We start from the raw sequence: 27,543 nt of genomic DNA on the forward strand, positions 1-27,543 counted from the left end.
AATGCTTTCCTTAGACATTTCTACATTTTTGTATGTACTTTTTTTTGGAATGTTGTTTCACAAAGAAACCACCATTTCAAGGTTAAAAGGTTTTTCCTTGTTATCAGTTATCAGAAAAAAAACACTGACACTATGGCACATTAGATGAAAAGATTTTGCTAGACAGAATCAGACATATTATCGCAAGAAAATAATACCAAGCTTTTAGAAAATAACATTTCTTTCTATCATTGTCTCGCATTACAAAAAATGTTTTCTCTTACACAAATCACATCTTTATTTTTATTTTTTTATTGCAGGAATAGTTTAAGTGCTTCCTAATATTTATACGAGGGTTATAAAAATAGAACTCTCTCTCTAAAGTGGTCCAGACAAGGCTTTGTATATTATAAATCATTTGATTCCTTCACTTTGCTTGACCATAGTATTCTTTATCTGAATCAATGACACATGACAGCTTTGAAGCAGCCACACAGACTTATGCAACTTGGAGTGAGTTTGTAAACCAAACAAAGTGTGCTGACATTCTACTGTACACAAGACAAATAACCTAAAGAAACAGCAGCATCCAAAACGCCCACCTCCCCTCCATAAACGTAAATGTTAAACTTGTATTTCTTGTGCACGTGCATTAAGAGAACTAATAAATACATGAACATAACACGTACAAATTGAAAAAAAGGTGCTTAAAAAGTAGATTCGTACATCAACATTAAAATGACATACCAACCATCGCTAAAAGTTATTTTCAATGTTATATTCAGTGTATTTTGTCCATATACCCTGTAATACGTTTGCTCTAAATTAGTTTCTCAGCATTATAATGCCATCGTACTTTTGTGCTCTATAGAAATTATATGCATGAGAAAAACAAGTTCAACTTCCGCTAGGAAGCTAATATTAATTCACCCCCCGCCCTCCCCCCCAACAAAAAGTAATGTGCAGCGTGTTTGCTCTCCTGGTCTGTGCATGGGCACTGCAGTGTAGCCACGTAAAGTGTCTTCAATTTATTCAATGACTGTACTTCAAGTTTTCTGAAGTTCTCTGGTGATAAAGTTTACCCTTCTGTCGCCATCGTCTGCTCAAACTCCGAGCTAAACAGCTCCTTATACAACGGAGGGAAATGGGCCCGTACAATGTCTGGGTGTATTGCTTTGAATGAAGTCAGCTTTTCAGTGTGTCGATTACATAACGCTCGTAAGGTAGACACTTTAGATAACAACTGCAGAGAGAAAGAAAAATACATTTAGAACATCTGTAGTTTTGTAAATATGTAAATAGAGCCTTCAGTAGGCTCGCAATCAAGATTCACTTTCTTCAGTCAACATAGTGTAATCATTGTGTTTATCAAGATGTCAATGCCCTGTAAGACACTTTAGCAATTCTCCTTTTACACTCCATTTTGTCACCTCCATATGAAAATACTCTGATAAATATAATAATAAACCTGGCATTTGATATAGTGCCTTTCACATCGGGAAACAAGTCAAAGCGCTTCCCTGGATTCACCCTAAAGCGTAGTGACTGCAGGCAAATGTGACAGGGCAATTGGGGAGGGGCAGGGAAGGTAGGTCAAAACCATCAATAGCTGATACAAAACAGAATATAAAACTGAAGTTACAGGAGTATGAAGTGGTCACACATTAGTCTCCACTTTTTCCTGAACCTTTCTGCAGTTCCACATTATGTCTCTAGATGACACTATTGCAATTTCATGCTTAAAGATCAGTGCCAGGACTGCCAGCGATTCACTGGATAAACTCACTGAGAACATTGGGAGTGCTAAAATCTGGATTTATTAATCTCATGATAACGCAGAACAAGTTTCATATTAGAACATAAGAATTGCTAGCTGAAAAAAAGAGCACGGTCCATCTAGTTTGCCTTCCACCTTCCTGGCGATTGCATGCACATATGTTCCGAACTACCTATGTACTATATCCCATAATGTTATTTCCCTAAAAGAAAACTATCTAATCTGACAATATTATTGTACATGTCTACAGAAAGCAGAGTGAATGCCCTCTCGAGTTGTATCCTGCAATGCCAACTGAATGCAACATTTTTGTCATCTCACTATATAAGATTGCATTTGATTAATAATGGAATACTTACAGAAATTTCAATAGTAGTTCATACCGTGTCAATCTGGCACATCCGAATACTAGCTTTACTTTCTATTTTATTTCAATGAGGCAGCTTACAGAGGCAGTCATTTATTTTCTCTGAAGCTTCACTGTTGGAAGTTCATCCTGTTTACCAACATGAGGAATGAACTGCACTACTCATCATTGTGAAGGGAAATCAATGCATCTCTGTAACATTAGGAGACTAATAGCAGGATAATAATTTATATTAACTGCTTTGGCTGACAAGCACAAGTGTCCACTGCAGGGAGATGGGTTTTTTCTAGAAGACCATAAGGTTATGTCAGTCCCCGAAGAGTAATTGCAACTTGTCAATGGTGAGCTAATGCACATACACAGAGATAACAAAAAAGGGGGAAAAAAATCGCTAAGAATTGACATTGCATTGATTTAATCAAACCTTCAATTACAATCTGTCATTATGAAGCACATTTGTGGTACAGTTATGGGACTGTGACACCACAGAACAATGTCTCACTGTTACTGACTCACTGTCCCAGGACTTGTATTTGGACAGCCTAGAATAATGCAGTCTCTGTTTCCGAGACAGTATTTGGCCGTTGGGAGGGAGTGCAACATTAATTCCAGAATTTAGAAGGAAGAACAATGTGGAAAGTTTGGCAACCCTAAACTTTCATTCTTGAATTGAGAAAATGGAAGGGGACTTGATAGCCATATTTAAGTTTATGAAGGATTTGGGTAATTTGAATTCACAAAGGATCACGTCTTCAAAATAAGAAGGAAAGGAAGAAGGAAGCACAAAGATTCAAGGCACCTTTTCACTTTAAAATGCCTCAAAGCAGTTCACAGGTAATTACTGTCAAGTAAGATGATTTTCTTTTGAAAAAGGAAATGCAGCTGTCATTTGCATCAAGACGTCACACAAATAACCACAGAGTGAAGTATTAATTAATCTGAAGGATTGTTGGCCAGGACACTGGAAGAAACTCCCTTCTCTTATCAAATAATGTCACAGGATCTTTAACATCCCCCTGAAGAACAGACAGGCCTGACCGCATTTTTGTTAATGTCTCATCCGAAGACTATCAACTCTGATCGTGAAGAACTCCCCCAGGGCTTCAGGGGATTGTCCATCTTGACTGTTAAAGTCCCAAATTGGGGCTTGAATGCACAATCTTCTGAGTCAGAGGCAGGTCCATCAAACTCCCTGTGCCCATGTGTTAGCTTATGTTGCAGACCACCCGAGTGCTTAGAGAAGTGAAAGACGGATTCGTGGCTGTCGGGTTACCTTTGTCAGGATCCCATCCTCTCTATGATTTTTTTGCAGAACATGTTGGAGTGTCAACTGGATTTTCTGTTGAAGTTTCTCAACTTTCACTTTCTCCTGAAGCCACAGACGATCTAGGAAGAGAATTTGATTACAGAAAGCGTCAGAGCTTCCCGTGGGATTCTTACATGGGTTTTGGCTGCTCTTACTGGGATAGATCGTTCCTCAGACAAGCATGGTACCAACACCAATTTAAATCTTCTGAACCGTACAGTGTCCCTACTCTGGAAGAGATAACAAATTAGACTGAGACATTGCAAATTAACTTCCATCTCCCAAGTAACAAGCGAATGTTCCAGTGGAATAGCGAGTCTTTCACTTACAGATCCTCTGTTCAGACTAGTGTCAATCCAATGAATTATAAACAGTCAGTTCTCTGACTGTCTCATTCTCCCTTCAACATGTCCTTATTCATTAGTATAAGACAAGGTCACATTTTTGTCATTTTCCTAACCACTGTCACTCTTTGACACTGACATAATGGATCTTCCCATTATAGGTGCGGATCGTCAAAGTCGCTACTCTTCGTGGCAAGAGGAATTTCTCAGCCGAGATGTTCTGACACTTTACACTTTATGATCATTCTCTTGTCCCATTAGGCAGATATAAATGTGTGCTGCCCCCTCTGAATGAGCCATGCAATCAAACAGAACTGCAATATCTGTCACTGCAAACAGTGACTGATGGATCCTGCTGAGACTTTTATTGAAAAGTAATTCATTCTGAATGCTTCTTGGAGGACAATGACATGATACTGGGGCGATACCCTGCTCCATTCACTATCAAAATAAAAGAGAGGCAGGAATTCAGTGTATTTCACAGGTAAGGGAAACCTATGGAAACTCTGGACTTCTTCACAGTTGTAGCTCAGCAGAGCCGAGACTTAACCTGCACATCATTATTTTGGGGGCTTTAGGATCCTGCGGGTAGTGCTCCTGGTAACTGCACGTTTCTGGGCCAATTGACCTTAAACCTCTTTATGTTCTCTGTAATAACTATGCCATGCTGTGCTCTTATTATCTCACTGTGTGTGTGTAAGTGACGCACGAGGCACTTGAAAACAGCCAAAAAACCTTTCAACCCAGAGTGAATTCCCTGGGTGGGCTAATCAATTGCTACCAATATAGGAAACTTAAAAAGGCCAAGAAGTGGGGGTGGTACCAGACCCCACACGGCAGGTTACTACTTCAGGTGTTTGGTCAGAAGATGCATCCAATGGAGGCTGAATGCATCATCAGAGGGAAGAACCTAACATCAAAGGCTTCCTTACACATCTTCTTGTGACTAGTGCAATAGGGCGAAAGTAGCCACAGGTTTTTGGCTAAAAGCTTTCTGTGCGTCATACGGGAAATAAAAGGAAAGAGTTTCTTAGAAGGTAAACTACAAGAAGAGGAAAAAATCAATAAAAAGACACAGAAGAGAAATTGTTTAGTAAGACGCTCACCTGCAGAGATCAGCACATAAGCAGAAAACAAGGCAATCTCATCCTCCCCTAGGTGCAACGAACACAAGCTTTTACCAAATTCAAAAATGGAGCTGATCAAGTCATCACAACCTGCCAGGAGAAGGGAATAAAGAGCAATGTGAAAATGACAGGCAAACCACATCACCCAACGAAAATCAAACTTGCCTTGGGATAAATTTGCAGGTGTATGTACAAATGTTGGACGTATTAGCTCAAATCAAGCCTTCACTTTGTTGAAAGAAAGAAAGAAGTCATTTCATAATGTTCAGCGATACAGGTTGATGGATGGTGAAGATGCCTTCTTGGAAACCACACCGTGATTTATGAAGCATTTCTCATTCATGATATTTCAAATGCCCAAGAAACTGGATGTAACAGAACAATTATTTTCACGCTTTTGTATGCATTTCTGCCAAATCAGCCTACAAATCCTGTCTAATAGACATGACTGTATAACCCAAAATATATCATTAAAGAGAAAACGCTCGGCTCATAGCCAGAGTATAGACTGACATGAGAGACATAAAATATGTTTTGTTGGTTGGATACATTAGGGACGAGGAGTCTTGGAACAATTGAACTTTCTCCATACAAACTCTGGATCATCTCGGATAGCTCCTATTATCCAATTTTAATAGTTTTGTAATGGTGTTTTTCTGTGTGCCAGTTGTGAACTCTGGATCAGTTTTGCGCTATGTGTTCATGGGAGATGTATTTAAAGCAGCTGCATGCATTTTTCACTTTACTCCATAAAGCGGTCAGAGAAAAGAGTTCATCATCTCCCTCTGTCTCTATTGTGATCTCCTAAGAGCAGTGAATTGAATTGAAAATCAAAAAAAATTCCCAGCTGAACCACCAGCTTCATTTGTGAATTGTTCATGTTTGATTTTCCTCATCTCTTTTTTTAAAATCCCCCCAAAATACAACAGCAAATCCATAGCAAAGCATGTGGCAACCAGATCTACTCTTTTCTAAAAGAATCAGACTGCAACACAACTCTGAAACCACTTTTAATATTTCATGAGTGCGGAATAAGAAATGGTGTTACTTTACCTAATGATTTGAAAACGTCTGGACCAGCGTACTTTCCATCAAAATACACAGTACTGTTCTGTGGGTCAAAGGCACGACACATTCTGACAAACACAACTTCCAAAGAACCTGAATAAATGAGAAAGAGTCACCATTCAAAACTGGCTTTAGTGACACATCTGTACAAGAAGAAAGCAACTTGGATCTGAGCTGCCAATCCGAGCCTATCTAAAGTTAACAATTAATATAGGTAAAAACAGCTAGTGCAAGGGCAGTGCCATTGAGTAATGTTCAGTGTTGCATGGCCACTATATCAGACAAGCAGGGCATGATTGGATCTAAATAAATAATGGTTCACCCTTTGTGCAGGGTTTTCAGACACTTGCGTCACAAGTCTGGGGAGAATGGTTGTAAATTCCAGGGCGGTCTGACATTTCAAACTGACAGCCAGACTTGTGAAGAGTTTTGTCAATTGCTGACTGGGTCAAGACAGTTGTCTTGACATGCCTGAAAGTCTCTATTGATAGGACAGAGTGAGGGGAGACAAGAGCAAGACGGAATAAAAGATTAGAAACCCTGCATCTGTAAAAAGCGGCTCCAATGATTGCAGAGCAAGCAGTTACATTGCTACCAATAGCTATAACTCACTAGCCACCCCCTCCCCACACAAAAACAGAACTGCACTAAATGTCATTGCGGGAATGGAAAGGATACAAAAATTATAGTGAGGTAAGACAAGAAAATAAAGATACATCAAATAGCTTCCAAATTTAACCAATTCTGAAGTTCACTTCAATAATTTGATTATTTTATTATTTAAAGTAAAATGTCTTTCAATTGTAATAGTTGCTCTCACAGAAAGCAATAATTTTCCTCAGCAAATACTTCTGGAGTCAGAAACTCAAAATCCCTTCATTTCAACAAAGAGTAGCAAAACAATTTTTCAGTTGTCTAATAATATACAGTCAATTCACTTTACAGTGTGTTCTGTGAAGCGCTTTGGGATGTCCTCCCGATGTGAAAAGTGCTATATCAAATGCAAGGATTATTATTATTATAAGGTGTATAATTTTCACTTGTAATGCAAAATCCCTGAGTTTCAAGGGCAAGCAGTGATTTTAGGTGTACTCTGAATTTAAAAATGACAAGCCTGCTAATGCTTTGTAAAACTCCTACGAATGTGTCTCCTAAAGGAAAATACAGATATGAAAAGGAATTATATATAATTTTAATATTCTTTGCTTCACAGTTTATTTATTGTTGAGCCGTTAACTAACTGAAGTGAATGTGCTTATCGATAGCATTGGATGAAATATCTAGTCTGTCAAGATAAGAGACTGGATGGCAATAGACAATAGGATTGATGTTCAGTTCTACAAACAACCCCCCCTTCCTACATGCATAATGTTTAAACCCCAGCTAGCAGCAAATCATACGTTTCTGCTGCTACAGGGATTCTGCAAATTGCCATGTGGATGATCAGAACTTCATTGATGCAACTACCATTTTTTTCTTCTGTGATAACAGGAGGTAGTAACTAGGAAAGCATCACATTCTACTACAATTGGCACTGCCACACACTGAGCCTCTAATTAACTGAAGCTTTTAAACATGCTTTAACTACAGGAGTGCAATAATAATAATAATCTTTGCATTGCAGCATAACTGAAAGAAAATGGCCCTCTCTCTTAATTTAATTTTTTTGCGATATCTGAATCCATTTCTGTCTAAACCTCAATATATTTTCAGTAAATGATAATGTTCCCCTAATCTCTGAAATTAAATGGGAATGCAAATGATTACAACACAGATGCAGACCCAGCAAGAATGCACTGGTGCCTTTCTCTGTATTACACACCTAATCGTAGCCCATCCGCCTGCTCATTGCTTGTACGCTTTAATATTCATTGTAATTCTCTAATAAATGAACTCAGACAATGAAAGTAATGCTGAGTCATTAAATAATCTGGTCACTAAATATTGTGCCAGGTGTTGCAATTGTTGTAGGTCTGAGCTGCTGAAGCTTTACACTGGGCTATTCGGGGTCAGAGAATTCTCCTCGACAAACAGCACAGTCACAGAAGCAACAGTATCTTCGTGAAAGGGATATTAGGAGTCATGCATACATTTTTGAAGAGACCCACCCAATAAAAACAGCCCAGAGGTAACCTAATGTAATGAACAGCTGATGTTACTTGAGTGGATTTTTGAACCTGTCTGTCATCGCTAACTAATAGTGAAGCTGAACATGTACACAACTCTGTTGGGGAAGATTCCTGTGAGTCTAAACAGGCAGTTGTAGGACTATGTCTGCACATCGGTTAAATCATTTCAGACACGTACAATTTTTCTGAGTAACTGCAGGATCTCAAAGGGATGGTAAACCGCAGGCAAACGGGAAAGATTATGAATTCTGTGGTGAGTTTAGTATGTGTCTAACTCAGCAGTGCTACCACTACATTTTTAAAAATAATTATTGAATTTATTGATGTAATTGAAGATGAAAAAAGGCCATTAGTCTTAAAATTTAAGATTGCACTGAATTGTCAACATTTTTTAAAATTGAGTCTAAATTAGGAACCCTGCTGTTCTGTTCTACTGTTCTTAAAAAGAACCAGTTGCAAAATAAGGTTATATTTAATAATCTTCCATGATTCTGCGCAATCTCAACTGTGTAAACTAAATCATCTTGCAGGCTAAGGTGGCTGCAGAAAGTGCAATATCAGGGTATATAGTTCCATAGAATATAAATCCAAGTCAATGAGGAGGCACATAAATCAGTGGCACCAAAATTAAATAGAAAGCTAGGGACAGGAAAAATGGTAAAGATGGCACTAGAGTTTTGTTTCACTGAGCCACAGAGACATAATCTACTCTCATGAGGAAAAACGTTCTGAAGATAATTGCTATGTTTGTAAATAATGAAGGGAAGTGATGGAGGAATGGATTAAACAAAATTATGTGCTATCGTCAAAAAGAGAGAACTAAGAAGCATAATTTAAAGCTGATGGAGCCAAGAACTAAATTTAATAATAGGATTAATGTCTTCTGCCTCTCCACTTGGGGCAGTTAACGTGTGAGTAAATTACCGTGTTGTGAATTAAATAAGATTCCCATTAAAATATTCAGTGTGAAGAGTCTATATCACACAGCAAACCAAATGGTCTTTTTCGTATCCCTGCGCAATCTTTATGATAAGTCACAACTTGTGGATAACTTACAAGGCTTTAAGATTTGTCCATTAATCTAGTAGCTTAATAACCTAAAAAATGTACAACTTGTACAATCAGAAAAATACCTCACTGCTTTATTTCTAATCATAGTTGCCAATGTTCCTTCCTACAAATAATCCTGATAGCCTCAACCAAAGCTGAGGCACATTCAGTCCTGTCGCTGCTTGTAGCAGGAACTAACTGGATGACAATGTTCTACTGGTGCAGATTTGGGGCTTTCTTTTTAAATGTCAGAGTGGTTGTTGGTAGAATTCTGCTGAAGACCTGTGCTGCAGCTGGTTGTTGTAAAAATGTGCTGGGCCATAAAGGAGCATGACATGGGTACATGCCTGTGATTCCCCATAAGTTAAGCTTCTGACCTGGGCTGTTTGCAAGAAATCACAAGAATGGAAACTGGGAATAGAAATAAGAAAAAAGCAACGGACACATCAATCTGTACATGGCAACCGACAAGTGCCTGGAAGCATGTCGTCTGGCTACAGTGAGACTTTTGTTTTTTAAAAAAGAGAAGGAAAATACAAAACTGGGGAAAACGTAGAAATCGACCATTGCAGAAATGCAAAGGCCACAATTTAATCACTAGCAAGTGTTTGGATATCTAATGCCACAGCTGTTGGCTTTGCAGTATGTATGAGTGTGTTCACTTATTGCTTGGAGCTTCTCAGCAGTCATGTGGTGCAGCATTTGGAAAGCTTTACAGGAGGTGATGAAATGGGATCAGACTGGATTCGCTCAACTCCAATGTGGAGTGGGTTTAGAAACACAAAGTACTGGCTGTCAGCAATATCCCGAACAATGCCTACCACGTGTGTTCAGGATCCTGCATATAAATTAACAATGCTGCTGATATGCTTCCCACAGTCCACTTTTCAACATTCCCAGTAGTTATTTCTGTTTCCATTTGCATGCCATGTGTTTCATATATTAACATTCCAGATCAAGAAAAACTGCTCGCAAATGTTGGCCCTGCGCACTAAATGCATCCGCCTTCTAATAACGCAAAAGTAACTGGAAAGGATTCGATACCTGCTTTCAGAAGTACAATCTGATCATTTTGACACAGTTCCATGAATCCATCAATGCGCTTGGCAAACTCAACCACATACTGAATTGCTTCTGTTATTTTGATTGCACACAACTGCCACATCACCTCCCTGGGCTGTACAAGAGGATTATGATGTTAAGTTGAAGATTTGATTCAGAAAATAACGTTTGTTACTGCAAGACATTTAGATTTTGAACAGAAAATACATTTCTTTCCTCCTACCTTATTTTGGTAGATTTCAATTTCTTCTTGAACGTAGGTTTGCCATGTTATCTGCTGTAGTTCTTCCCGCAAGTATTGACACGTTTCGATGTGCGACTTTGAAATATTCTGTGCAAGGTGTTCTAGAGGACAAATATTCATGAATTAAGAGCAAATAGATAAAGCCACGACAAAAGGACGGGCAATTTAATAGTGTTACACCAGTGTTACACACGAGTCTGGGTATGATAGGAAAGAAACAGAAGGGGAGGGAAAGAAAGAGAGGGAGGGTGAAAGACAAAGTTAGTTTGTCCTATGAGCTTTCAAAATAATTTCAACAGTTTGTAACATTTAAATAGGAAGCATCAAAAAGAAGAAATTTGCAAAAAAAGAATATAATCAAAAGTGCTTAGCACCAGGCTCAGTAATGCTTTAAACAAGCTGTAAAATCAGAATTTATATTCAAATAGCACTAAAGAGAATTTTTCATCAGGAATGCTCATCTCAGTCATAAACATGAGTTATCTGGGCAGTGACCTTAAACTGAACAGTACAAACGGCCATCTAATAGAATGGATTTTCTTGTTGAATTCACTTAATTTAATTTGATAACCGATAATAAATGACAAAGCAGCTCTCAGAATTTCTCCTTACTGATCATTATACCATCCAAGGACCCATGTGTACAGTGCGGACATTTAGGAGAGTTCAGAACTGACTCGGGAACAGCTGAATGGGCAGGTGGAGCAAAAGCCTTTCTCGTGAGGACATCTCATTCGTGTTGTGCGAATCTCGGTGAGGGTGAAAGAAGGCAATGCCAATGTGCGGATCGTGATAGAAACATAGAAATATACAGGGCCAGAAACAAATTTGAAGCAATCCACATAATACATTACTACATAAAGTAGTATTCCTTTTTCGAAAGTGATAAAGTTGCCAACACTTTGCCACATTGTGAGGTCAATCACTTTACAGTATATTCTGTGAAACACTGTGAAATGTCTCAACAATGTGATAAGGCGCTATATCAAATGCAAGGCTTATTCTTATAATATTCTAAACCAGGATTCAAAAACAGTGTCAAAAAATCTTCAAAAATTGTACAGGAACAGAATTCACAAAGCCTAAATCTCAGTCCACATTTGGACAAGAATCATATTTACAAAAGTCTGCTGCTTGTTTAACCAAAGGGCATCAGATTTCACAGGAGGGCTATTTGCTCCTTTTAGCCCCTCCTACACATGCACAAGGCACTAACCTTTTGCTCCTACAGCAGCAGGTCTGCAGTCTGTTCGGGCAAGGGAAGGGGAGGAGGAGGCTGCCGGCAGATGGCAGCTGAAACTGAGATTGATTAAAATAAAAGACATTTTATGATTTATTTTTCATTCAGGTTGTCTGGTTAAATCCCTGATAAACTGGTCAATGAGATGCACTCGAAAGAGATTCTGGGAGACCGTTTGTGAATGGTATGTCTTTGCTTGGGAGGGAGGGGGGAAGAGGGAGGTTTCTAAAGTCTCTTCTACGTCCAACTATTCAATGTTATTTCTGATCTAGTTCATTTGAAGAGCCAGGAGTCTGAATCTGAGATGGCATGAGGAAATACTATTAATGGATCAGTTCTCGGCAGGTGAAAGTATACAATGGCACAAATCATTAGTCTGCTCCTGATCCAGATCTGGGAGCTTTTGAAAATGCATATATATTTAAAACCAACTCACTGCAATGTCTATTTATTGCAGTGCAGCTATTAGTAAATTCCTGTTCACCAGAAGAGCAACTTACCGAGTTCTGCCATGGAAACAGTCGGAGATGTTTCACCGTTTGTAAAGGAGCAATAAGGAAAGAAATCTGGCACAGCCGTGTATTCACATATGGGTTCCTGTTTAATACCATTGATATCTAGGCCAGATTGGTCTGGCGATGGCTGGATGTCCAAATAGAAGTTGTTCATTCCTGAGTCTGCTTTGCCCACATCCGGTGTGTGCCCATCCATGTACAGATTGCTAAGGTCATTGTTCAGTTCTGTCAGCCCATTGGTGATACCATTGTACGTTGGTGTCAGTGGTTCTGCCTCGCCGGGTTGCTGCTGGTGTTCCCGCTGTTGCTGTTGCATGCGATGCTTTTGTACTTCTGCATAGAGACTGTCCCTCTGCTTCTTAGACATTCGACCAAACTTTACAGCTGCAAGAAAGAACACATTGCTCCATCTGAGACAAGCTTGTCGGCTTACAGGATTTACGAAAACCACCCCAAAACATAGTCAATTCACCGTGGAGCACTTTGAGACGTCTCGAAGATATGATAAGGGGTTATATCAAATGCAAGGATTATTATTATATTCAAAGCATGAGGACAAAACACTGTACAAAGTGCAAATAAACTGGAGAATTGTTATCAACAAGATCAGCTGAACTTAGTCACATTATCATTTAATTCTCGCCCCCACCCCCACCCCATTTTATTCTAAAAATCAGCATAAATTATGGAGTTCTGCAGAAGGTTCACAACCCCTCCTTGCTCCCTGCTCCCCATACAATGATTGATTTTTACCCACATTCAGCACATTCACTTACTTTGCACCCTCACACCCACTCCAACACACAAGAGAAAAGTTGGAGTAATGCACTATTCTACTCAGTGAAAATGACAAGAACTTTTGGCATCTCAGTATGATTTTGCGCCTCTGGACAAGGGTAATTCATGACAATGTTACAATATACGATGCTGAGAATTACCTTATCGAGCTGTCGCTCAGAGAAGAAAGCCCAAGTTAGATAAACATAGAGACATTCACTCTTCTCCTCCCGCCTGTTTTACAACAGCCAGGCAAGGAAGCAGCTAGAGAACATAGTGGAACATAGTTGAATGAGGCAAAACAATTAGGGACCCATTATATAGAGAAAGAGAGACTTTGCTTCTCACTGCAATGGCTGGCAGCAAGTTTCAAAAAAAAGCACAATAGTCGGAACATGTTTAAATAATTGCGATATTTATTCATGTATAATTGTTAACGGCCACAGTGGTGCAAAAGATACACAGTTTATAGCAGGTTATTTCGAAAAAAAAAATTTTTAAAAACACACAGAACTATAAAAAAAAGTTTGTGTGTGTATTTGTGTAGTTAAATCTAGTCAATTGTATGTACTTCACGAAGCTTTCCTTTTCGCATCTTATTAGTGCCCTGGAACTAGAGTGTGATTAATCACTTGGCTTGGGTGGGACAAGAGTGACTAGCAGAGCCAACCCTGGCGAAGTTGGCACAGAGGTCCATCTGGCACAGAATGCCCAACCTGCGCCCACACCTCTCACCGAGGAGGCAGCAGAAAAATCGGTGACACTGACTGAGCGACAGTGAACTCGGGCTGAGTGAGCTCAGTGCTCACTCTGACACACCCACTCTCCGGTGCACTCACACGCCTACAAATGGGATGCATCAGCCAAGTCACAGCAGTTTATGCAAGAACCCAAAGAAGTGGCTCAAAACTAGCAGTTGACTTCCCGGAGAAAAGCAGTCTTCAAAGATTTGTTCTATTAGGGATTGGCCAGCCCTGGGCTAAGGGGATCCAGTACTGTGCTGGTGGAAAATCGTGGTTCTACTGAGTCAGGTCCATCCTGTCCTCTTGTGCTGCTTGTTATTCCCATTTGTGTTGTGGCCTACTTGCTTGACATCGAATCCACATCTAGAAGAGCAAAACACAACACGTTGCTAGAAGATTTTTTAATTGAAAGAGTGTGAGATAACATAATATCTATTCTAAATACACTAAATAAAAGCATACCCAATCTTGAAAACAACCTAGTGTTTCTTTTACTATCTTGTAGTTCTGTTCCGCTATCGATGCTCCAAAACCTTTGGATCATCTTGAACTGGAAGACATGAAAATACCACCGTGAGCCTAAGGGAGCAAGCAGGGGTCCCCTTCAGCTCCTCCACCCACACCTTTGAGGTACACAGAAGGTACACAGAGCGTCATCTGAGGGATCAGTGTATTTGGTTTGGAGCAGATTGGCTTCAACACAATTACATCCTTGCATCAATATGCCCACAGTTGACTAGGCACAGTTAGCAGGGTTGTTTGGCAATCTGTTAATAACAGAAGCCCAGATCTGCCACCCTTCTTGATGCAGCTCGGGCAGTTGCCAGTCAAACCTCCTTGGATCTCTCGAGCAACCAGACTAAAGGGATTGTCGGACAATCTTCAGTTGCACTATGGCTGATATGAAGCCACTGTTCCTTTGGAAAATCCTTGATGGGATTCTTGCTACTTTCAGCATGATTTACATGATTCTACAAAGATAATGTATAATGTTCACCTACAAATTACACAATCGCTGCACTTTCCTGTGAAACATTTGTAGACGTCCTCCCGACGTGAAAGATGCTGTATCAAATGCAAGGATTATTTTATTATTTATTATTATAATAATGCAGTTATCTTCAAGCCTTTTTGTTTAAATCATATAAGAATAGCAAGGGAATTGATTTACCTTTTAAATGAAGTCTTGGTAAATAGTGAGGTGATTTTCATCCCTTCTGCATCCAGTCCCTTTATATCAATGGCAGAAACAGGTTACCAAATAAAGAAAGATGCAGTCGGTGGTGCAAGTCGCCATGTGTCCAGTGCTTCCTCTGCCTGCAGTAATCTGAAAAATTGCTGCATCTCATTTCTTTTCTGCACGTATGTAAAAAGTGGTTTGCACATGCACACACCTCAAACTGGGGTTGTTTGTTAGCATCAGGAGTTGGAGGCCTGGATGATGTCCCTTCTTTAACCGAGCATTCGCAAAGCCATCTTACAATGCATACAGTGTCGACTCAGCTGAGACCAGCTAATTTAGCACAGACCTGGGCTTCCCCGGTCTGTACAGCTTAGCTATTCATTGGATAAGATCAGTGAACGACTAGGGTAGACCAAGAGTGGTCAACAGCAAAACTCCCTCATTAAACATTTAGTAATATTGGTTTATACGTTACTTCACTCCTGAGCAGTCCTTATAAAAGGCAGCTTTGTAAACACCAAGGCCTGACATTCCTTCTCTAGTAATCTGGGCCACACAGTTTTGAATTGGATCCTGATAAAGCTGCATCAGCAGTCAGCATTATACCTCCTGAGCAACAGCAATGCGATTTCTCAGAGAACATATCAGTCACTGACAATGTTTCTACGATAATAAATATTTCATGCTTCAGAACCACTTACTGAGCCACTGGCTTCCTCCAAATACCAGAAATGCAGTTGTGGAGCAGAAGTCAAAGTGAGAATGGAACTTATAGAAAAGGCTAATTTTTGGCTAGGAAGCTGCAAGTGTAGAGAGTATCAGACACCAGGTGGTAAGAGCCAAGGCTTGGACACCCCAGAGTGTGCATTGAGGTACTGCTGGAATGTGAACAGATAAAAACACAAAGCTTGCTATTGAGAGCACTGTCTGGCAAGTTTCCCGCTGCTATGCCTAGCTAGGACATCCCTACTGGTTATGGCTTTGGCTTGCAGAGCTCACGGGAGCTGAGTGGGAAGAATACCTGCACCCAGTCTGCCCTTTCAAGTTCTGCCAATGAGCCAGGCTGCAGGTATGTTTGGAGCTGTGCGTTGTGCCAGCTTTGGCCTGCTTTGGACACTTGGCTCCCCAAATGCACAGGGATTGCCAACCATAGAACACAATGTGATAATCATATTTTCAAATAGAGGCTGATAGCACTAAACTTTATGAAGCACAGGCAGGGCATGTTACAAAGTCACATAGCATTCAATCAGATGTCACTGGAAGGCAGGTTGGGTCATGTGAAGATTCGCCTACAAATACAGTCCATTTTACAGTATATCCTGTGAAGCGCTTTGAGACGTCTCAACAACGTGATACAGCTACATAAAACGTAAGGATTATTATTATTAACTCCACCACTAAGTTACAGTGCACTATTTCTTACACAGCTAATGAAATGGAGAAGTGGTTGTTTTCATTGTAATTGCCTTGTGAGGTTGTGCTGTCTGCAAATAGGCAGGACACAGCCAGAATAGGAACATCTCTCATGAATGCTCCCAATGCTGCTATAGAGGTGTTGTGGTCAATACTCCGAGATTTAATCAGAGCCAGTTTCAACTTTCTTGGAGAAGGACTACACAAGCCCCTTGAAGGATAGATGCCGAATCCTCAGATGCCACTGCAACAATTCTGGAACATGATAAAGCTCTAAACAAGTGATAGCAGGCAGCATTTCTGATAGCACCAGTGATCCCTGGCAATGATGAAAATACAGAGTTATTTCCGACTGCACCCCTTGTACTCGGGAGCTTCAAGTAGGACCAAACAAGGATACATCGAGCAAGGATAAGTGCCACAGCACACAAGGGGAGCAAGCTATGTGGAAGCAAACCACATTCAACACATTCACAATTAGCATTGAATGACTTAACGCACTGTTATTTCAATACATCATGTAAGATGTCATTGTCTAAAATGCCTAAAATAAAAGATCAACTGTATAAAAAGCAAAAGCTTTCACCTTCTCTGTGATATACCCATCAACGGCCACAACACCTGGGTCCTCAAACAAAATTTCCTGTGTATAATTCTGATACAAGTGTCATTACACGTCAAAATCTTCCCCTCCATTTACTTCACTAACTGATTTGGATTGAAATAGTTATCGTTCATCGCGTCTTCCTCATTTGTGCAGTGCTGCAGGAGTTCCTCTGTAATGACCTTTAACAAGCTAAATTGGCCTTTTCCTTCCATCTTTGCTAAAGAATTAAGTTGGTTTCTTAGGAGTAGGAAAGCTGAGAGTCACACGATGTACAGAGAATTGTTATGTTGGTGTGATTGTCTGACCGTGTAGGTGGGAGTGAAAGATCTATGCACAAGTTTGTTGCTGTATTTGTCTACAATACACAGTCACTACACTTAACACCAATTACTATAAAAGCACTTTGAGAAGTTTTGCTATTCTAGGAAATATATCACATGCAAGGAATACTATTTCTCAGCTTTCTGCACTACCCGCCATTTATCCATATCTGAATTTTCACAAATTTCACAAATCAGTCGTGTCCCAAATTCCCAACATGATAAGTACACGCAACAGCTCGGGATAGAAAGCAAACACTGCGGGTCAGAAAGAAAGACCAGCTTACCATCTCGTGACATTCCCACAGCCAGACACTTCTGCAGTCGACAATGCTGGCAGCGATTTCGGCTCGTTCGGTCAATCAGGCAGTTCTTTTGTCGAGGGCAAGAGTAAGTTGCATTGCTCTGCTGGCTTCTCCTAAAGAACCCCTTGAGGATAAAAGGAAAACATTCAGAAGATCCCAAGATAAAACCAAACGGGTTGCTTGGTGATTTGGCAAAGTGATTGCCCATTTCCTGAGACCGGTGTAGCTTAATAATACTGTGTCACACAGGACTGATATGAATCGCAACAGGTTTGAAAACAGCTCTTCCAGGTTGTGTGAGGTACAGGGATACAGTGTAATTCAGAGTCTGAGTCCCCATTCATGCTACTTGTTTTGGGAGCAAATTGCTGTCAACATTGCAAAATAATTACTGCATAAGTTGGCTTGCTGCTAAAGAAGACATGCTTGGGACGTGTATTCAAGTATTTCTCATTGTATAAAATAATAAGCCCACAGCCTTGCTCAGCTATCTCAGCGAGGTGGGTAGAAACATACGATTTACAGCTTGGAAGGAGGCCATTCTGCCCATTGATCCTATTCCGTTGCTAGTTGCTCCACTGGAGCTAACTTCTCCAGCCACAATTCCTTGCTTTAGAATCATAGTCATTGGTCGCAAAACTGGTAGAGACACTCGAGATGGGCAACCATTTTAGAATTGAAGTAAGATTGTGGGGCCCATTCCTGAAGCAAAGTATGCATCAACAACAACAACAAGATTACATTTGTATAGCACCTTTCACGTCAGGAGGACGGCCCAAGGCGCTGAAGTGAATACCTGCAAATTCCACTAGCTTGAAGAGTCAAATAATAATAATCATTGCATTTGATATAGTATCTGATCACGTCTTTGAGACATCTCAAAGCACTTCACAGGTTTTTACTGGCAAGTGTAGTGACTATACATTTGTAGGCAAACGTGCCAGCCAGTTTGCACCTACAATGTCCCCCAAACAGCCATTATAGTATTATCCTGTGAAGCTTTTGGAGACATCCTTGCAACTATATTAAATGTGAGGATTATTATAGTATTAACAGCATAATTTGGGTTTCAATTACACAATAGGTTTGCTTTTATTGAACAGGTAAACATGGATTCTATTTTCCTTCTGACAATGATTTTCATTTAAAGCTTTTCCTAATGAGAATAGCGATAGATTAAAAGTAGAAAGGAAGTTTCCTAGGCTGATGACATTACCTAAATGAATAGACACTAACAACTAATTACCATACAGTCTTGCTTTAATATGCCCATATGTTTGAATTAGTTACTCACTTGCTGTTTAATTAGGAGATAAAGCAGCAGACAGCTGCCAAGATGCTTTTTTAAAGAGCAGCCTTGTGCACTTTGCCTGTGACAAGTGGGGTGGTTTATTCTTAGTACAATGTAATGATTTATGCTTTCTACTCAAGCTCTTAACAGCAAATGAAGTTCAAAACAGATAAACACAAGGTTCTGTATATAGGAAGCAAGAATGGGAGGCACGTTTACTCCATGGATGGGACAGAACTTACAGAGAGGGAAAGCTGAAAGAGATCTTAGGGTTTGTTGAATCAATGCTTGCCATGTCAAACAGAGGGAGGCAACAATAAAAAAGGCAAACAGTTTGCTGGGCTATATTGCCAAATCAATTAAGTTAAGATACCCACAAGTCCTACTCAATCTGAAGTGCTCTGGGCAGGCCAACCTAGAGTATTGTGACACAAGGACCCAGGCCCAAGAGACAGTGCAGAGGACAGGAACAAGAATAATCTCCATTTTTTGAGGAATGAGCTATGAGCATCGAGTATACAAGCTGAGGCTCTTCAGTCTTGAAACTCAATTTTTAGAAGGGACCCTATAAGATTTTAAATGGGATTGAGAGAATAAACCTAAAACATTACTTTAGGATGAATCAAGACACCAGAATAAGAGGATACAGGTTTAGAAGTGCAAAGGGTAACTTCAGGACTTACCCTAAGAAATGGTTGTTTAACCAGAAAGTAATTAATGACTGTAACAGGTTGCTAGTTGGTTGAGGCCAGAATGCCGGAACTGATTTAAAAAACTTGTGATGGGAGGGCTGAAGGGTGGCTATTCTAGATGGATGAGATCAAATGAGCCAAAGGATCGTCTTCATCTGAACCTCTCTTATGATCTTGCAAACTTATAATCTTGCAAACTACAATCTCAGCAGACCTCTGATTTCATTAAACTGTGGTGGTGTTTATACAGTCATAATAACCTCAGATCAGGATTCCTCACAGGTTTCGATAGGAGGTCCCCTGTCTGATTGCCAGCCCTCACCATTTGCGGTGTGGCAGAGATCCAAGATAAACCAACACCAACGATACTGTTGCAACAGGACACAGAGGAGCCAAACTCAACATCTGCACGTCCAACTGTTCGGGGGCAGGAAGCCAAACAAATTTTAATTCTTTATGTGTATTTAATTCTATTAAAATTACATTTCTAAAAAAAGTATTTTGCCCCATCCTAGTGTAGATGCTCAAACACAATATCCTCAGGGTAGAAATTGCCACTTGAGCTTTTTTAGCGTACTGCTCCACACAGCACCTCCCAACAACCAAATTAACTGCCAACGCTGCTCACCCTACAGAGCTGTTATCAGGGGTTATCTGTGATGCTAAGAGGTTGAATGGTTTTGTAGCTGATCATGACTTTTTTTTGTATACTTCCTCTTCTATTCCTGTTAACTGGACTGCTGGAGTGTTGAGGCCACACTCTGGTCAGGGTATCCAGAACGAGAGGGCGTGATCTTAAAATTAGAGCTAAACAAGTTAGGAATGAAACCAGGAAGCATTTTTTCACACAAAGGGTTGTCGAAATCTGGAATTCTCTCCTTCAAAAGGCTGTGGATGGTGCGTCGATTGGAATTTTCAAGTTTGAGATCAACGGATATTTGTTAGGTAAGGGTATCAAGAAATATAGAGAAAAGACAGATAAATTGACTTGGGTATAGGTCAGCTATGGTCTAATAGAATGATGGAACAGGCTTGAAGGGCTGAATGGTTGAGTAATTCAATCATGATCACTTCTCCAACTACCCCTCAATCCTCCTCTGACCCGCGACAATAAACAAGCACAGTCTGTGTGAAACTGGAGCCTAGGACACGGACACACAGTTCTCAGAAACATCCACCTCGTTGTAAAATGAATGGCAAAGTCCAATTTGTTGTCTGTGGATCAACATTAGCGCTTAGCACCAAGCCTGCACCTGCTACATCCCAAATCTATCCAACAGAAGCTCAGACTTTGTTTTCAATCCAGGCTACGCTAAAAATAATTTGTAGTGACAGACAGAATTGACTGATGTGTCACTGTGCTTGCTGTGTGCAAACATTTTCTCACAGCAACAATCAATGTCCCTGTGAGAAGCTGAGCGAGGCTCTACCCAGCAGTTAGCAGTGGGCAAAACCAGATCAGCTCTCCAGCTTTGAATGAATGGATTAATGATGCTGCCCTAACTTTGAGATTTCTCTTTAATTTGCAGTCAGCATCAGGAAGTGTCTCGGAGAGAGTGTGGCGGGCAGCTTACCTTGCAGCCTTCACATGTGATAACACCATAATGGATTCCTGATGATTTATCTCCACAGATTTTGCACGGAATAATTTCAATTTGAGCTGTAAAAGATGAAAGTAAGTGTTTAATCACATGTTACTTTAATGTCCCATAAAACATTCCCAAAGCAGTCTATGCAAGGATTATTATTGTTATTATTTTTACAGGACAAACTAATTATCTACTAAACACTGGGCCACATTAAAAATTCATTGAAATACAGCATAGGTCTCCAAAGAGCGCGGTCTAAAATTAAATGTTACACAAAATATCCGCTGACACATTATTCGAAAAGAGGAGTTTCTCCTGGTGTCCTGACCAACAAATCTACAGATAAATTGACTCAATTGGTCATTCTCTTCCTGGCTGTTTGCGGGAGGATGGTGTGAGTAAAATTGGCTGCTGTGTTGGGAGTGTGTGGCAGTAGCAGAGGGAAGCGGAATGCACGAGGCAGTGAGTGACATGGCGAGATCTGAAACAAATTAGAGATAGAGTAAATTTTTCCACTACTTCTTAATGAATTTCGTGATTAAAAAATGGATTTGCACCATGACTAAAGCAAACGCTATATTAAGTGCACATCATTACATTTGCACCCATAGTGTCAACAAGTGAAAGGACAAAGTGTAACTGCACGAGCACCAGTGATTCCACTGGCTGTTAAATGAACATTCGCACAGATGTCAGCCTCAAACTGCGGCAAACTGTCTTTCCTCAAGGATACAAGAATAAATAGAAAACAATGGATGCCTGGGTGGGATCTCAAGGCAGTTAATCTCATCAAGGAGTTTGGATAATGTTACAAACTGTGAGAGTGACGTCAGTCTATAATTCTTACCTGAAATCCCCTCGAGCAGATTACTGCTCATCACTGCCACCTTTAGAAAGCAACCTGTGGAGTTTGGCAGTGGCTTTATGTCTTGTTTTACTGGCAGCGAATGCCATAAAGGACAGGGATGGCCAGAGCACTCCATATAATGAAGCGTGCTTGCCTCTACTCTGAAGGGTTAATGAGGGCTTGATCACCGCAGAGTTACAGTGATAATATCAGGAAATATATAAAATATTTAGGGATAGGTTTCCTGTTCATCAACACTCCTAATAACTAACCTTATAGCTGCTTCCTGTGGAACAGTGAAGAACAGATCGAGTTGGGCAATTAACACAGACTCAATAGTTAAAGACTCTGAACAAGGGTCTGAGGTATTGCGTCTGTGTTAATTGCCCAACTCGATCTGTACACTCTTTTCCCTTAATTTTATTCTCTAGCTGCTCTCCTACTGTATCCCTGCTGGGGTGCAGTTCCGTGGTGAGCACATCTCTCAAGTAACTAGTCTTCAATACGTAAGCTAAAACCATAAGCATCTACAAGCCATTTTACCGTGGGAAAGGGGAGGAGTTATTCCTGGCAAGCCCATTCTTGCCCTTACCATAAATCCACAGAAGTGCATTGTCCAACACTGGGTAAATTGTAGGATTAAGATAACCTAAGTGAGTTTATTCCTTCTCTAGCCTAAGAATCATGAGGCCAATTCTAGCACTCCTCTCATCTCTGCCATAGCTGAAAGTAGCTAACTCAGAACAGACCAGAGTTTGAACCCAATCGATCAAGCCTGCTCCCCAAAAGACAATGCAACCTTGGAGAGCCTCTTCATATTTAATCATTGTACATAACTATCTGCTGACCCTCGCAGTTGAGTGAAAGTCCACAATAACTGTGTCATAATAAACCATTAATAAAAAGATGGCTATTTTTAGCAGACAGCTCATGATAGCCTCCTTACACCATTGGTATTATTCAAGCTTGGTCAGTTATACTCTACAGATGACATTTCCTAGTCCCAATGGCACACAAACAAGGTTTCCCTGTGGAATATTTGATCATTTCTGCTTATATTTTTGTCTATGACCTTCAATCCAATTTCCAAACAGGTATTTATCCAGCTCATGCTTTAAGCTGCTTTTGCTGGGAGGCTGATCTATCAACTTCTCTATTAGGAGCAAAAATATTGAATTATTATTATCAGCCTTGCAAATTCTGGATTTGTAGTTAGTTCCGAACGCACAGTTCAAACTAAATAGCTGCTCACGTTAACTCTGCCTCTCGTCCTTTACCACTCCACCTCTAAGTAACAAGCAGCCATAACAAAACACTGCCATAAGACTGAGTACTCCATTATTTAGATGCGATCCATTGCTACTAGCTAGTCTCTATGAACGCTTTTCCAAAACCACAACTTAGTTATTGCTTCTATCCTGCAAACACACAAGTGCTGAGTGACAGGTGTGCCAGAGATGCGTGGTGACACAACTTTCAATACTTTTTCAGGAATATTATGGAATTTCTGCTGAATTCGAGAGAAGGAATGGTTTGATATAAGATGAATTGTTGTGGAATTCCTTTGTTTAGGGCACTTAAATTTTAGGAATTCAAAAAATATAGCTTGGTGCTAAAATAAAAAAAATCCTTTCTCTGGAAGCCTGGATTCGCTAACCTCACTCAGTTGAAAACACAGTTTCCTTGTTATTTCACAGCAATGCGCACAAAAGGGCACAAATTATTCAAATGAAATGTTTGTCGTAGGACCAGCAAATAATTACAACCAAGTCTCCAAAAAACTGGGAACCAGTCTGAAGGCATTTTGTTCTATTGTTCAGTGGCTTGCTGAGCCACACACAAACAGTCATGACATTAATATTGTGGGATGTTTGTGCTCTCTCTCTGCACATTATAGTTTAATTACTTGCTTCATTTCGTCTGACGGGTAGCTTTACCAACGTAAGCACTCATTCATATCGCAGTCACTTCATTTCTCCTCCCCCCACCACTTCTCTCTGCTCCTTTTGTTTGTTGTAATTGCAAAGAGTGAGCAAATGGTGGCAGTGTAGCTCTGACAATAGTTCCCCCTCTGTACCTTTCACTGTTGCCAAACCAAACGATTGTCAGACAATACAAATAATCTTGGTAGTGGCTCAGCTCCAAAGCAAATGTGTCCTGGACAGGTTAAGATGCATAACAGAGACTACCATCAGGTCAGACTGCAGTTTTCATGGCATGTCCGTGCCACTAATGAATATCGTGTAACATTACACATGCTTTTTTTGCTCCGGAGGACAGAACAGCAGAGCACAGCCAGAGACAGCAGTGACAAGGACAGATGTCTCATGAATTTGACTCTGGCGTTTGTTGGGAGCGCAAGATGATTCAGATATTGTGCAGAGAAACTGATGGGCAAGTCAGATTGCCCACAGCATGATAAAAGTACCGCAACCCTGTATTCGAATATTCCACACAGGAGCGATGCCACAGCTTGGGGCAGATTACCCTGAGGAGCAGGATGGTGCTTGATGCTTCAAAACTGCAGGCTGATTTGAATTCATTTCATTTCCTCATAAGTAACAAGAATGGAATTATTCTGTTCATGTTGCTCAAAGTAGCACCTTTGCTGAAGTATGTCTTGGACTCTTCTTTCCCTATTTGGTAAGACAAGCAAACAAGTGCCCATGTGGTGATAAACAAAAGTAACTCAATTTTAAGTGTTTCAATGAAACTAATGAATGTAGTTATATTTAGAAGTTATATCGCACCAGCACCTCAGCCTCTGGCAGCATCAACCTCCATGGTTGCACACTTCAACTCACCAAGCCAGTCAGGAACCTGGGTGTCTTCTTCGACACTCAACTTTTCTTTTCTTCCCTACATCCAAGCCATGACCTCCTCTGCTTTCCCTCACCTCCGTAACAGCGCCCAACTCCGCCACTACCTCACCGCTCAGGCCACTGAAACTCTTGTTCATGCCTTCATCATTTACAGGCTCGACTATGCAAACGCCCTGCTTGTTGGCCTTCCCAACTCCTCCCTCCACAGGTTGCAGATAATCCAGAACTCTGCAGCCCGTGTCCTCTCCAGCACCGAACTCCGTGACCCCATCTCCCCCACTCTCGCCCGACTCCATTGGCTCCCTATCCTTCAGAGGATCCAGTTCAAGATCCTGCTCCTCACCTACAAAGCCCTCCATGGCCTCGCCTCATCCTACCTCTGCGACCTCCTAACCCACTACCAACCTGCCCGCTCCCTCCGTTCAGCTGGCTCCGGCTTGCTCTACATCCCCTGACCCACCTGCCCCACCATTGGCGGGAGAGCCTTCAGCCACTCTGCCCCCAACCTCTGGAATTCCATCCCCCAGTCACTCCGCCTCGCCTCCTCCTTAGCCTCCTTCAAGTCCCACCTCAAGACCCTCCTCTTCGACCATGCTATCGGTCAGCCCCCTTCCCCTCCCCTCCCTTCTCCGTCCCCGACCCCAGCTCGAGTCTGACTTCCTCCTAACATGAAAGGCGCTATACAAATGTAATCTTGTTATTATTACAGCAACAACAAATTGCATTTATATAACGACTTTCACATCGGGAGGATGTCCCAAAGCGATGGACAGTGAGGGACTTGCAAGCTGGAGATTGGAATCAGAAGGGGTGGAGAGCAAGGGGGTTGGGGGTGGGAAAGATGACTGAAGGCACAGTAGAAGAGGAAGGCCTTGAGACGGGCCTTGAACAAGGTGAGGTGGGGTGGGGGGGTTCATGTGTACTTATCATTTAATTACATGAATTGATAAGTTCACAAAACATATAATTAAATTTAGCAACCACAGCAGAATAGATCATCTGTAAGATTGGATCGGATGAAGAAGGAAGTTCAGCCCATTTGATCTCATCCTTCCAGAATACATGTCCTCTTTACTGTTTTCCCTACGCAGTCAGTCTTTAAATGAGTCGAGCGCTCTGGCCAATTATTTTGTAAAGGGCTTTGAGACATTTATTTTGAATATGAAAAGAGCTACTGTATCTAAATGTAGGTTATTAATTATTATTTTAAACCCAAACTACAAAACCAGATAAACAACTTTACACAATATTTTTCCTCAATATATCACTCTTGTTGCTTTTTGGGATTGTTTTTTCCAACAAAATTTTTTTTTCTAGTTTGGTACACAAAAGATGTTTATTCATTTATATTATTATTATTTCGGCCCTTTTATTCACTCTCTGTAGAATGGAAGTACAGCACCATTGGCAAAAATCCCATACAAGTCCTCTCCTTGGTCATAGATAAATAATAACAATAATAATTTGGACACTCAATCCACGACAGTTTGTGGGATCACTGTTGTGTGCAATCGGCTGCCACAGTACAGTGTAGCCTGTGAAGCCCTTCGAGATGTCTTGAAGACGTGATAAGGCGCTATATCAAATGCAAGGATTATTATTATTGTAGATAACTTGGAATTGGGGAAGACTTGTCCATGCTTGTCATCTCAGGGATATCTGTTATGCATGGGGTTGTCACATCGGCTGCCATATATGCCCCAGTAAGCACAGCTGCCGGACACATTAAGATGATGTCACCCCTGGAAACGGACTGGATTGTTGTCGAAAGTCACACACCCGCCCAAAACAGAGGATGCCAGAGAGCCTCGAGCTATACGCTGCTGTCTCTTTGGTCATCTCTTTGAGTGTCCTTGTTATTTTCGTTTCTGCAGAAGCTAGTACTTGATTAGATTTTCCTTCAAGCAAGTTGTCTCTATAGTGTAAAAAGTAAATGTGAAGCAAAGTTCTGTGTTACACACAGTTAGACCATTTTATATGTTTAGTACTCACTAGGAACAGCACTGAGGAGTGGCACACTTCCCCACCCTGTTTTGACACCCATCAAATACTCCTGCATCAGGCATAGCAGGAATATTAGAGAGCCAAGCTCCCTCTACACCACCCTAACATGCAAAATCAATCAATTCTGCATCAACCAAATGGTTCAAAGAAAAGAACTGAATAAATATCTATTTAGAAATAGGTTTAGAGGTTCTAGATATTGAACGTACACCCAAAGACATAACGGTATTGAACGTATACCCAAGGACACATTGGCTCCTGTACTGTTGCAGCTGAGAGTGGGGGGGAGATTATCTGTGCAGTGTGGTAGGCCAGGGTTGAACAGTGAAGATGTGAGTTTGGATGAATAGTTTTGCTCGATTACCTTTGATAGTGTTATTATTCAGAGCTTTCCTCAGTAAATTGAGGTCTTGGGTTGGGTCCATACTGGGGTGAAGTGTACATGGTTTGTGGAGCAGCTGGTTTAATTGCCCGAATGGCTTCTTCTTAAACCACCCCCATACATTGCTATGCTAATAATAACGGGGCAGCTAATCTGTACCAGAAACATCCCACAAACGAGTGAAATAAAAATTCAGTGAGAAGGGATAAAGCAACAAAGAATTTTTTTTAAAAAATGAGTAAAAATGGTGAGCGGTTTCTATCTGTCCAGCACTTTATTCACTGAACATCTTTATCTGCGTAACACAGCTGCAGGCGTTTCTAACCACCATGTGAACCCTGAGATTAGATTAGGGTT

General features: G+C 40.7%; 1 protein-coding gene across 1 annotated transcript in view; it reads right to left on the reverse strand.

Moving 5' to 3' along the window:
- Positions 1 to 275: 275 nt before the first annotated feature.
- LOC103187874 (nuclear receptor ROR-alpha A) overlaps positions 276 to 27,543 on the reverse strand; it is a 48,097-nt gene continuing 20,829 nt past the window's right edge. Inside the window, exons 2-10 of the mRNA XM_007907583.2 lie at positions 21,117 to 21,202; positions 17,542 to 17,683; positions 12,194 to 12,592; positions 10,433 to 10,554; positions 10,192 to 10,324; positions 5,954 to 6,061; positions 4,880 to 4,990; positions 3,397 to 3,509; positions 276 to 1,222 (exon numbers count right to left, since the gene is read on the reverse strand). Of these exons, the coding sequence (XP_007905774.1) occupies positions 1,058 to 1,222; positions 3,397 to 3,509; positions 4,880 to 4,990; positions 5,954 to 6,061; positions 10,192 to 10,324; positions 10,433 to 10,554; positions 12,194 to 12,592; positions 17,542 to 17,683; positions 21,117 to 21,202 (1,379 nt within the window). The 3' untranslated portion in view covers positions 276 to 1,057. The remainder of the gene's footprint in view (positions 1,223 to 3,396; positions 3,510 to 4,879; positions 4,991 to 5,953; positions 6,062 to 10,191; positions 10,325 to 10,432; positions 10,555 to 12,193; positions 12,593 to 17,541; positions 17,684 to 21,116; positions 21,203 to 27,543) is intronic.

The sequence above is a fragment of the Callorhinchus milii genome, unplaced genomic scaffold (genome assembly GCF_018977255.1).
Source record: "Callorhinchus milii isolate IMCB2004 unplaced genomic scaffold, IMCB_Cmil_1.0 Scaffold26, whole genome shotgun sequence".
Taxonomy (NCBI): domain Eukaryota; kingdom Metazoa; phylum Chordata; class Chondrichthyes; order Chimaeriformes; family Callorhinchidae; genus Callorhinchus; species Callorhinchus milii.